At 37.8% G+C, this 13,299-nt stretch overlaps 1 protein-coding gene across 2 annotated transcripts in view; it reads left to right on the top strand.

Moving 5' to 3' along the window:
- The first annotated feature begins 877 nt into the window (after nt 1–877).
- Nucleotides 878–13,299, top strand: part of unc-45 (unc-45 myosin chaperone) — a 65,334-nt gene continuing 52,912 nt past the window's right edge. The window contains exons 1-4 of one of the 2 annotated variants that reach the window (XM_070102302.1): nt 878–1,017; nt 3,576–3,687; nt 5,931–6,042; nt 6,798–6,973. In XM_070102302.1, the coding sequence (XP_069958403.1) occupies nt 3,583–3,687; nt 5,931–6,042; nt 6,798–6,973 (393 nt within the window). In that variant the 5' untranslated portion in view covers nt 878–1,017; nt 3,576–3,582. The other variant, XM_070102303.1, reaches the window with a different exon arrangement.

The raw sequence follows: 13,299 nt of genomic DNA, 5'->3' as shown, positions 1-13,299 counted from the left end.
TCTTCATTCTTTCTATGTCTAGACAGCTGGAACTTGTCCTCATTGAAGGTCGTGTTATTCTCTACTGCCCACTGAAAAAACCTGCTTATATCTTTATATATATTCATTCAAGAATACATTTAATAAGGTATAGATTTCCTGTCATACTCCATCAAACAGGATGGGTTTTCTGTGTTAGCCATCTTACACCTATTGTCTCTGTTCACCTAGCAGTAAGTAGGTACCTGGGTGTCAGTCTCCTCACACCTATTGTCCCTCTTCACCTATCAGTTAGTAGGTACCTGGGTGCTAGTCACCTTATAACTGCTGCCCCTGTTCATCTAGCAGTAAGTAGGTATCTGGGTGTTAGTCGACTAGCGAGGGTGGCATCCTGGGGGGCGGACAAGATTAAAGGACCACAGTGACGCACTGACTTTCCTGGGTTATCCTGGGTGGCTAACCTTCCCCAGATTAAAAAAAAAATACAAAATACTCTGTAGAAATAAAATGCTTTTTATCAGTAAGTTTATTTAATCACAGGTACACATGTACAGTTATCATATATAATTAAATAATCTAGGATAACCCCCAAAAAGAGTCCTGATAGTGAGTTACTTCCATTGGGTCCTATACATAACCATCTGAAGGTACAAATGTTTAGGACCCTAGTGGAAATAAATCACTTTGACTTTTTATGGGTTATCCTAAGTTATTTACATTGAATATATTGTGCATATACTTGTAGAAATAAAGATTATTATTATTATTATTACTCAATATATGATAATTGTATTTATATGTACCTTTACTTAAATAAACTTGCATTATCTTACATAGAGGATCCCTATAATTCTACAATAAGTGTTTGAATCCTATGTGAGATGAAAGGATCAAGAGTTCTCAAACATTGTTTGGTTTCAGAGTTTATAGTTGGTTGTCAGCAGCACATGCTGGGATGTGCCAAAAATAACCGAGATATTTAGTCAGCTGTCCCGCACCGGTTCATTATAGAACTTTCTGGTGTTGTACAGAGATAGAGTGAGTATATATATAGTGAACACGAGTCACATGTTCTCATTAGTTCTTCTCTAATGTTCATAAGCAACACTGAAGTCTGTGTTACTTCACATTTCAGTTTTCTCATACTGTAGTGAGAGTTTCAAGGTATGACAGTCTGTAATACTGTCTTTATCCTGTAATATGTTATATATTATATACATAGTGCTTTTTTTTTTACTTGATACGTAGTTATATATTTGGAAAGCCCATCTCAAGGATTACAATACAATTATTGCAAAATTACTGTACATTCAAAACTTATGATAACTGAAGGTTTATTGAACGCAGATCATTTCAGACAGAACTTAATCTATTGCTATTTTTTTTTTATTCCTGGCAGGATTACTGCTCTTTTCTTTCTGTCTAATGATCATGTAAGATATTTTGCACTTAGTATACCTGGAGTATACCTGGAGTATACCTGGAGAAGGTTTTGGGGGTCAGCGCCCCCGTGGCTCGGTCTGTGACCAGGCCTCATGGTGAATCAGGGCATGATCAGCCAGGCTGTTACTGTTGGGTGCACGCAAACTGACGTATGAACCACAGCCGGGCTGGACAGGTACTGACTTTAGGTGCTTGTCTAGTGCCTTCTTGAAGACAGTCAGGGGTCTATTGGTAACCCCCCTTATGTATGCTGGGAGGCAGTTGAACAATCTTGGGCCCCTGACACTTATTGTATTGTCTCATATCGTGCTAGTGACACCCCTGCTTTTCATTGAGGAAATATTGCATCATCAGCTGAGTCCTTTGCTGTCACAGGGAGTGATTTTCGTGTGCAAGTTTGGTACTAGTCCCTCTAGGATTTTCCAAGTCTATATAATCATGTATCTCTCCCACCTGCATTCTAGGGAGTACAGGTTGAGGAACTTTAAGCGTTCCCAGTAATTAAGGTGTTTTATCACATTTATTTATGCCATGAAGGTTCTCTGTACATTTTCTAGGTCAGCAATTTCACCTGCCTTGAAAGGTGCTGTTAGTGTGCAGCAATATTCCAGCCTAGATAGAACAAGAGACCTGAAGAGTGTCATCATGGGCTTGGCATCCCTAGTTTTGAAGGTTCTCATTATCCATCCTGTCATTTTTCTAGCAGATGCGATTGATATGCTTTTACGGTCTTTGAAGGTGAGATCTTCTGACATGATCACTCCCAGATCTTTGACATTAGTTTTTCGCTCTATTGTGTGGTTGGAATTTGTTTTATACTCCGATATAGTTTTAATTTCTTCACGTTTTCCATATCGGAGTAATTGAAATTTCTCGTTATTGAACTTCATATTGTTTTCTGCGGCCCATTTAAAGATTTGGTTGATGTTCGCCTAGAGTTTTGTTCAGATTTTTAACCCTAGAGGATTAGCCACCCAGAACAACCCAAGAAAGGCAGTGTGTCATTGAGGGACTGTCTGTCTTATTTCCATTGTGGTCTTCAATTTTGTCCCCCAGGATGCAACTCACACCAGTCTACAAACACCCAGGCACCTACCTACTTGCTAGGTAAACGGAGACAACAGTTGTAAGGAAACACGCCTAATGTTTTTACCCTTGCCGAGGATTGACCCATTGACACTGTGTGTGAGGCGAGAGTGTTGCCTACTAGGTCACAGGCTTCTTAATTATTCTTAATCCCTTTTTTTCTTTCCAACTTAGGAGGCTTAACCTGCGACGATGATCATGAAGGAAATAACACCTAGAACCATTAACAGATAACATGGCAACAATCACATTTGATTGCTGCTCCCTTCCTCATTCATCTTTGTGTACTGTCAGACTCTCTCATAATACATCCTTAGTGATTGCTACTGTGTACAAAATACCTTATAAATCTAATTTTGTCTAAATCTGTGGAACAGTTGTGTCAGATCGGAAATAATACATTATTGTGTTTGGGTGAAAATTGGTTTGATTCATACACTGTAGGTGGTAATATAGTATGTATTTATATTTTCTGTTATTTCCATGCAAAGTGATGTGATAGTGGTGCCTTGCTTTATAGTGTTTTACCAGTGCACTGGTTTTCAATTATACCCATTCTTCATTTATTCAGACTTCCTACAATAAATATATATTCACCACTCACTATAAGCTAAGGACGAAAATATTTTAAGGTAAGTAATGTGTGTACTATATATGCATTTTTTTAGGCCTAGCTCTATTGCTGACTTATTATATGATAGTGTGAATATGTTATCAGGCTTTTATATGCATTTGAAAGTGAAAAAAGGATTCGTTTCACTTTACAGCAATTTTTGTTTTACAACAGTAGCCTGGAACTAACCTGCTGTATAACCAGGGCCCTCCTGTTCATTTGTGTAGCTTTACAGTGTTTATTTGCATTAATAAAATATTAATGTTTAATTTTGTTTAGCATATTTTATCATTTAAATTTCATGGTGCAGTTCAGCCTTTTTTTTTTTTTAACTTTATTTAATTGTCTAATATTATGTCAAGACATTAGTATAAATTTTATTTCATTTTAAATGTTCTTTACATTTTTCTAGTCATTGTATTTTTTAACTTAAGTCTGAAACAAAAATTTTCAGTTAAAAGATGACGAAGGGTGATGCTGAGAAAACACCGCAGCAGTTGAAGGAGGAGGGAAACGAAGCATATAAAAATGGTGACTGGGACACTGCTATTGAAAAATATACTCAGGTGAGACAAAATAATCACAACTACTGATTGATGGTACATTTGTATCATTGAGAAAGCCCTTCGACAACTTTAGTTCTGATTTAAAGATGTCCACTTTATATACTTATAGCCTGTGCTTTAACTGAGGGAATTGAACATTTGTTTTGTCTTAAGTAATGGAATCAGATATGTAGATATGTTTAGATTTTTCTTATAGTCACAAGGACTATGCTAATTAAAATGCTACTTTTTTAACAGAGGCTGGTGATTCTGTATAAGAAGTGAGACTAGTGGGAATTGACATACATATTGAAGGTATTGCCACTGAAATAAAAATTCTATTGGAAAGTAATAAAGTGGAGGTGATGCTCTTGTAAATAGCAGTTCCTTTAAGGAAGGTACCTTGATGCTACTTAATCCAAGGAATTGGACCTGCCCTTCCTTTTCTTGAATTGAACATAAATGCCTCCCATGCCTTCAGTAACTGTATGACCCCCTATGGGTTTGGCATTCTTCTGTGAATTTAATAATAATATAGGTAACTGCTTTTATAATGGTTAAGTCATTTAATGTAGATGATGCGTGTGTATGCAATGCTTCCAATCTAGGAACAGTATTTTAATGGAAATAGTGCGAAGTAGCCAAAAGAAGGTGTAAGTAGTGAAGATATATTATTACCAGTGTGATTTTTTTTTCATGGGACAATCTTTCATTGATATACATTGGACCCCCGGATTAAGTTGTCATCGGAATAAGTAACGTTTTTTTTTTTTTGTCAAAATATTGGCTCAGTGAACGTCACTGAACTCGGTATAAGTCATTCATGTTGGAGCCTGAACGGCCCCAACATTCCATGTACAGCCAGTGTGCCATTGTTTACCAGCCAGTGAGGACGATCCCACGCATTCCTACGATACATTTGTATTATTCCATTCTTTTTAGTGCTTGTAACTGCTAAATAAGCCACCATGGGCCCAAAGAAAGCTTCTAGTGCCAGCCAGCCCTTTACCAAAGGGCTGAGAGAGAGGGAAGAATGTGTCTTTCAGTGATTCTGCAGCATGTATGATAATAAAGCAGCAGGAGTCTATAAAGGCTATAGCGCCAGCCAGCGATAAAGTGTAGCATTAGCAGTGTAGCAAGTAAGTTAAGCGATTAATCTATAGAAAAAGGACAGCACAAAACTAACTCCTCCATTGTTGTTGGAGGTATATAGGGCTACTGACTAACACCGCCACCTCTGCTGCCGCCTTCACCACCACTATACGTACGTATAAGGCTTATCTTTCATTGGCCCTTATACACCCAATAACAAACACACCACCACTCGTGACATTCTTAATGCCATATTTTATTCATTCTAGAGTATATATCATGTTTCTATTTATTAATATTGTTTATTATGTCATATTAGATGAATTGTGCTAGATAAATAAGTCATAGAGCTAATATTAGTGTCATATTGAAGAACTATCTTGTCCTGTCTCCCAACACAATTCCTAACATACGCCAGAAACAGACTTCTCTGTAACGTTTTTTTGAGCAACAGGGGTCTAGTGACTCAAGCTGGTCCTTGTGGCATTAAAAAATAAAGGAGGGAAGTAACCCAGGATAAGGACTTGGTACCTGGTACCTGAAGTCTTTATGGAAGGGGATCCCCCTTCCAAACAATTGTAAACTCCTCCATCCTCTCCCCTCCTCCCATCTTCCATACATTACCATGTCTTCAGTAAAGGTAAGTATGATGTTATTATTGTTTTATTCTTCATGTATCATTGTTTTCTGTGTAGGTAAATGTATATTTCATGTAGAAAACATTTTTTTAATACTTCTGGGTGTCTGAAACGGATTACTAATTGGATTTCCATTATTTCTTATGGGGAAAATTAATTTGGAATAAGTCAGATTAGGGATAAGCCACTCTCTCAGGAACGGATTAATTACGTAATCCGGGGGTCCACTGTATGTACAAAACCCACACCAAGTAAACCTTTGATTTAACAAACTTTGGAAATATGGAACAAAATCCACTTAGGCAGTTGATTTGGAAACAACGGACAGTCTATTAATTGCATAATTTTTCCATTTTTGTTATGATCATGGCAGAACAATCTCATCTTCTATTCACCATAGTCACCAATACTACCCACCCACTCCTCTATTAGTCTATTAAAAAAAGGGTTTACTTATGCAAGGGTTTAGTTTCACTTCATTACTGTTTTTTGGGGGGAGTCTGTTATTAATTATATTTTTTCCTTCTTTGCTAGGCCATCACAATCAGTACTGAGGATAAAGACCGCTCAGTCTTTTACAAGAATCGTGCTGCTGTTCACCTCAAAATTGAGGATTTTGAGAACACTGTGAAAGATTGCACAGACTGTAAGTGTCATATACAGTATTATCATTTTTTTATTCCTGTCTTTATTTCCTTTTATTCTTGTGAAGGGCTCTTGATCCAAGGATTTGGAGATACCCATCCCTTCATTGGATGAAACCTAGTTACCTAGCATTCCCCAGGCACTATGACCCCTTTAGGCTTAGTGCTTCCCTGTGAATTTAGTAAAAATAATTTAATTAATGTTAATTAGGGTATAGGTTACATATATTGAATACGGTGTATAGAAAATTAAGTAAACAAATCTTTTCCTTATCCTTATAATGTACTGCATAATACAGTGGACCCCCGCTTAACGATCACCTCCAAATGCGACCAATTATGTAAGTGTATTTATGTAAGTGCGTTTGTACGTGTATGTTTAGGGGTCTGAAATGGACTAATCTACTTCACAATATTCCTTATGGGGAAAAATTCGGTCAGTACTGGCACCTGAACATACTACTGGAATGAAAAAAGTTCGTTAAGCAGGGGTCCACTGTACATAAAAAAATAATTAGTAATATATTTTTTTATAAAACTTTTAATAAAAAAGAGCAAAAGCAATTTTTATGGCCATATATTAGGGGCTTGTGCCTTTTTGTTTTATTTCAATATTACAGTGTATATCTTAGCTATAGTAATATTGTTATTCAAATTGTATTTTCAAGAAGACTGTATACGTATTAAGAAATACTTTTTTGTAGCAATCTTGGATGATTTTATTTGTAATGCTTCAGAACTTATTTTTAACCCCCAGGTCTTGAAATTAGTCCTAAAGATCCCAAGGCACTGTTCCGTCGAGCCCAAGCCTATGAGGCTCAAGAACATTTTGAAAAAGCTTATGCAGATGCCAGAGCACTTCAGATGATTGATCCAAAAAATAAAGATGTTCAGGAAATGCTGTCTAGGCTACACAAAATTGTGCAGGACCTAGTGAGTATGATTTGTGTTGTCTATTTTAATCTCCTCAAGGGAGGTTCCTTGATGTTGGTGGGGGGGCTCTTGATATAGGGAATTGGATTTGTGCTCCAGTCCTCTGAATTGATTCTGAATACTTTCCATTCATTCCCCTTCCCCACAGGCAGTGCATAATCCCTACGAGTTTAGCGCTCCTTCGTGATCATAATAATAATGTGTGTTGAAATCCTAGGTAGTAGGTTGGTAGACAGCAACCACCCAGGGAGGTACTACCGTCCTGCCAAGTGAGTGTAAAATGAAAGCCTGTAATTGTTTTACATGATGGTAGGATTTCTGGTGTCTTTTTTCTGTCTCTTAAACATGCAGGATTTCAGGTACATCTTGCTACTTCTGCTTACCCTTAGGTCACACTACACATACATGTGCAATCATATATATACATACCCCTCTGGGTTTTCTTCTATTTTCTTTCTAGTTCTTGTTTATTTCCTCTTATCTCCATGGGGAAGTGGAACAGAATTCTTCCTCCGTAAGCCATGCGTGTTGTAAGAAGCGACTAAAATGCCGGGAGCAAGGGGGCTAGTAACCCCTTCTACTGTATAGATTACTAAATTTAAAAAGAGAAACTTTTTTATTTTCTTTTTGGGCCACCCTGCCTCGGTGGGATATGGCCGGTTTGTTGAAAAATAAAAAATATACACACACTCCTCTGGGTTTTCTTCTATTTTCTTACTAGTTCTTGCTCTTGTTTATTTCTTATCTCAGTGGGGAAGTGGAACAGAATTCTTCCTGTGTAAACAAAGCGTGTCATAAGAGGTGAGTACAATGCCGGGTGCAAGGGGCTAGTGACCCCTTCTCCCGTATACATTACTGAAGTTAAAAAGAGAAACTTGTTTTTCTTTTTGGGTCACCCTGCCTTGGTGGGATATGGCTGGTTTGTTGAAAGAAGAAGTCTATTTAAATATAATTTTCCAAGACAGTACAGTATGTGCTGTTAGCGTTACAATTTTGCAGGGACTAATAATAAGTGTAAATTGTGTTACTAAGGTTACAAAAAATGTTTAGGGCATAGTACAATATAATATTTTTAAACACACTGGCTACTGCCCACCAAGATAGGGTGACCTTGAAAAAGGAAACACTTACCATCACTCATTCAATAGCTGTCTTGCCTGAAGTGTGCAGGCATCACAATTCAAATGACCCTCTGACCTTCAGTATTCCCACCCCTCCAGAGTGCAGGCACTGTACTTCCCAGCTCTAGTACTCAAGTGCAGCCAACCAGTTTTCCTTCAGGGTATTTTCAGTATTAACAAATAGTTTGAAAGCCATAGTATGATTTGGGCTGTCAACTTTACACATCTTAATTAAAATATTAATTTTATACACACTGGCTGTCTCCCACCATGGTTGGGTTGACAAAAAAAAAAAAAAAAAAGAAGAAACACTTTTACCATCATTCACTCTATCTCTGTCTTGCCAGTTGCATGCTGATACTGCCATTCAGATGCCCCTCCAAACTGTAAATATCCCCACCCCTCATTCAGAGTGTACATACCATCTCCAGGACTCAAGTCTGGAGTTACTGGGGGATGATTTCTTCTCATCAGTCCCCTTCATCAGGCTCTATCCTGAGTGTGATCCCTAAACCATTTTCTCTTCGGCTGAAATCTTCAGTCATTATCATCATTGCTTCAGAAGTTTAATCACATAAAATACAATGAGTGTGTTACATTGAAGAACTCGAATTATGAGTTAAGAGTATAAAGAATAGTGCATTGGGTAATTGTGTAGCTAACTAGCTAGACTTCGTTTTGCAATTCAGGTATTGTTGAAAACTGTTTTATGATTGCAATAGTTTCTGGAATACTTTATTTCATTCAAGTTTCAAGCAAGTGCTGTATTTTTTAACAATGAAACCTGCATTTATAATTGGAAAAGTTTTAAGCATAGCAGTTATAACTTAATCAGTTATTAATACAAATAATATTATAGTAGCATGGTAGTAGGTTGGCAGACAGCAACCACCCAGGGAAGTACTACCGTCCTGCCAGATGACTGTGAAACAGAAACCTGTAACTGTTTTGCATGATGGTAGGATTGCTGGTTTCTTTTTCTGTCTCATAAACACGCTAGATAACAGGGATATCTTGCTACTCCTACTTACACTTTGGTCACACTTCACAGACACACACATGCATATATATATACATACATCTAGGTTTTTCTCCTTTTTCTAAATAACTCTTGTTCTTCTTTATTTTTTCTATTGTCCATGGGAAAGTGGAAAAGAATCTTTCCTCCGTAAGCCATGCGTGTCGTATGAGGCAACTAAAAATCCGGGAGCAATGGGCTAGTAACCCCTTCTCCTGTAGACATTTTACTAAAAAAGAGAAGAAGAAAAACTTTATAAAATTGGGATGCTTAAATGTGCGTGGATGTAGTGCGGATGACAAGAAACAGATGATTGCTGATGTTATGAATGAAAAGAAGTTGGATGTCCTGGCCCTAAGCGAAACAAAGCTGAAGGGGGTAGGGGAGTTTCGGTGGGGGGAAATAAATGGGATTAAATCTGGAGTATCTGAGAGAGTTAGAGCAAAGGAAGGGGTAGCAGTAATGTTGAAGGATCAGTTATGGAAGGAGAAAAGAGAATGTGAATGTGTAAATTCAAGAATTATGTGGATTAAAGTAAAGGTTGGATGCGAAAAGTGGGTCATAATAAGCGTGTATGCACCTGGAGAAGAGAGGAATGTAGAGGAGAGAGAGAGATTTTGGGAGATGTTAAGTGAATGTATAGGAGCCTTTGAACCAAGTGAGAGAGTAATTGTGGTAGGGGACCTGAATGCTAAGGTAGGAGAAACTTTTAGAGAGGGTGTGGTAGGTAAGTTTGGGGGTGCCAGGTGTAAATGATAATGGGAGCCCTTTGATTGAACTTTGTATAGAAGGGGGTTTAGTTATAGGTAATACATATTTTAAGAAAAAGAGGATAAATAAGTATACAAGATATGATGTAGGGCAAAATGACAGTAGTTTGTTGGATTATGTATTGGTAGATAAAAGACTGTTGAGTAGACTTCAGGATGTACATGTTTATAGAGGGGCCACAGATATATCAGATCACTTTCTAGTTGTAGCTACACTGAGAGTAAAAGGTAGATGGGATACAAGGAGAATAGAAGCATCAGGGAAGAGAGAGGTGAAGGTTTATAAACTAAAAGAGGAGGCAGTTAGGGTAAGATATAAACAGCTATTGGAGGATAGATGGGCTAATGAGAGCATAGGCAATGGGGTCGAAGAGGTATGGGGTAGGTTTAAAAATGTAGTGTTAGAGTGTTCAGCAGAAGTTTGTGGTTACAGGAAAGTGGGTGCGGGAGGGAAGAGGAGCGATTGGTGGAATGATGATGTAAAGAGAGTAGTAAGGGAGAAAAAGTTAGCATATGAGAAGTTTTTACAAAGTAGAAGTGATGCAAGGAGGGAAGAGTATATGGAGAAAAAGAGAGAGGTTAAGAGAGTGGTGAAGCAATGTAAAAAGAGAGCAAATGAGAGAGTGGGTGAGATGTTATCAACAAATTTTGTTGAAAATAAGAAAAAGTTTTGGAGTGAGATTAACAAGTTAAGGAAGCCTAGAGAACAAATGGATTTATCAGTTAAAAATAGGAGAGGAGAGTTATTAAATGGAGAGTTAGAGGTATTGGGAAGATGGAGGGAATATTTTGAGGAATTGTTAAATGTTGATGAAGATAGGGAAGCTGTGATTTCGTGTATAGGGCAAGGAGGAATAACATCTTGTAGGAGTGAGGAAGAGCCAGTTGTGAGTGTGGGGGAAGTTTGTGAGGCAGTAGGTAAAATGAAAGGGGGTAAGGCAGCCGGGATTGATGGGATAATTTAGAAATGTTAAAAGCAGGTGGGGATAGTTTTGGAGTGGTTGGTGCAATTATTTAATAAATGTATGGAAGAGGGTAAGGTACCTAGGGATTGGTAGAGAGCATGCATAGTTCCTTTGTATAAAGGCAAAGGGGACAAAGAGAGTGTAAAAGTTATAGGGGGATAAGTCTGTTGAGTATACCTGGTAAAGTGTATGGTAGTGTTATTATTGAAAGAATTAAGAGTAAGACGGAGAATAGGATAGCAGATGAACAAGGAGGCTTTAGGAAAGGTAGGGGGTGTGTGGACCAGGTGTTTACAGTGAAACATATAAGTGAACAGTATTTAGATAAGGCTAAAGAGGTCTTTGTGGCATTTATGGATTTGGAAAAGGCGTATGACAGGGTGGATAGGGGGGCAGTGTGGCAGATGTTGCAGGTGTATGGTGTAGGAGGTAGGTTACTGAAAGCAGTGAAGAGTTTTTACGAGGATAGTGAGGCTCAAGTTAGAGTATGTAGGAAAGAGGGAAATTATTTCCCAGTAAAGTAGGCCTTAGACAAGGATGTGTGATGTCACCGTGGTTGTTTAATATATTTATAGATGGGGTTGTAAGAGAAGTAAATGCGAGGGTCTTGGCAAGAGGCGTTGTGTTAAAAGATAAAGAATCACACATAAAGTGGGAGTTGTCACAGTTGCTCTTTGCTGATGACACTGTGCTCTTGGGAGATTCTGAAGAGAAGTTGCAGAGATTGGTGGATGAATTTGGTAGGGTGTGCAAAAGAAGAAATTAAAAGTGAATACAGGAAAGAGTAAGGTTATGAGGATAACAAAAAGATTAGGTGATGAAAGATTGGATATCAGATTGGAGGGAGAGAGTATGGAGGAGGTGAATGTATTCAGATATTTGGGAGTGGACGTGTCAGCGGATGGGTCTATGAAAGATGAGGTGAATCATAGAATTGATCAGGGGAAAAGGGTGACTGGTGCACTTAGGAGTCTGTGGAGACAAAGAACTTTGTCCTTGGAGGCAAAGAGGGGAATGTATGAGAGTATAGTTTTACCAACGCTCTTACATGGGTGTGAAGCATGGGTGATGAATGTTGCAGCGAGGAGAAGGCTGGAGGCAGTGTCCAAGAATTTTCAAAAAAAAAATTTGTTATTTTTTCTTATGAAATCGTAGAGAATCATTTTGTGAAGGTAATAAAACAAAAAGTACGAAATTTGGTGGAAAATTGACGAAATTATGCTCTCGCGAATTTTGATGTGTCAGCGATATTTACGAATCGGCGATTTTGCCGACTTTGACTCCCATTTTAGGCCAATTATATTATTCCAATCAACCAAATTCTTAGCTATTTCACTAGTATTACTTCTATTCTATCGATTGAGCACAAGAAATCGCCAAGTCAACTGTTTCAATTACAAAATAAAGTGATCGGAAATTGTTAATTTGGCCAATTTAACACAAAGTTCAAAATATTCCAATTTCAAAATAGGCTCCAGAATAAACAATGTAGGTATTCCTGGAACTAAACTAACATTTCCTCTGTTCATTAGTTACATTTTGAGGCTTTACAAATAAATTCCATTTTGATTTTTTCTTCACATAATGAATTTTTATTCACACCAAAAAATAGAAGATTTACTGTTATGCAATACTGTAATAATTGTATAAATATCATCATCATATTTGTGAATGTATATTAGACCCACCAGCTGACGTGTATTAGATGTGTGAGGTCGTTTGTTTACTCTTGAATATCGGCAAAAATTTAACATTTCCGCTACGTTGAGCTCAGTTTCAAGCCATTTCCAGTGCTAAAACCAATCAAAATCATCTCTATTTCTGTAATATGTCTTCCATTCTATCAAATGAGACCAAGAAATCGCAAATACAACTATAAAAAACATACGAAAAAACACTGCAAACTCGCTGTTTTAATCGAAAAATCATGATTTCAGTTTTTTTCTCTCATTATACACAGTGTACTGCAGGATCTGTTTTATGTGGTGCACACATACCACATAGATGTATTCTCTCATATCTAGGCCCAAATGTACCACTCACAGTTTATCAGAGTGAGCTGAGCTCATGGCGTAGATCTACGGTTTGGACACTCACCGTAAAGCCGTAGATCTACGGGACGGACCCTGAAAGGGTTAATACTTGACGTGCTGTTGGAGTGTAAGCAAAGTAACATTTATGAAGGGGTTCAGGGAAACCGGCCAGTCGGACTTGAGTCCTGGAGATGGGAAGTACAGTGCCTGCACTCTGAAGGAGGGGTGTTAATGTTGCAGTTTAAAAACTGTAGTGTAAAGCACCCTTCTGACAAGACAGTGATGGAGTGAATGATGGTGAAAGTTTTTCTTTTTCGGGCCACCCTGCCTTGGTGGGAATCGGCCAGTGTGATAATAAAAAATAAAAAATAGTATTATAGTGATACCTCCACATCCGAACTATATGGGCTGAGACCAGT

The sequence above is a fragment of the Cherax quadricarinatus genome, chromosome 81, assembly GCF_038502225.1.
Source record: "Cherax quadricarinatus isolate ZL_2023a chromosome 81, ASM3850222v1, whole genome shotgun sequence".
NCBI lineage: Eukaryota > Metazoa > Arthropoda > Malacostraca > Decapoda > Parastacidae > Cherax > Cherax quadricarinatus.
The sequence above is the reverse complement of the archived record's forward strand: the minus strand, read 5'-3'. Positions and strand labels throughout refer to the sequence as shown.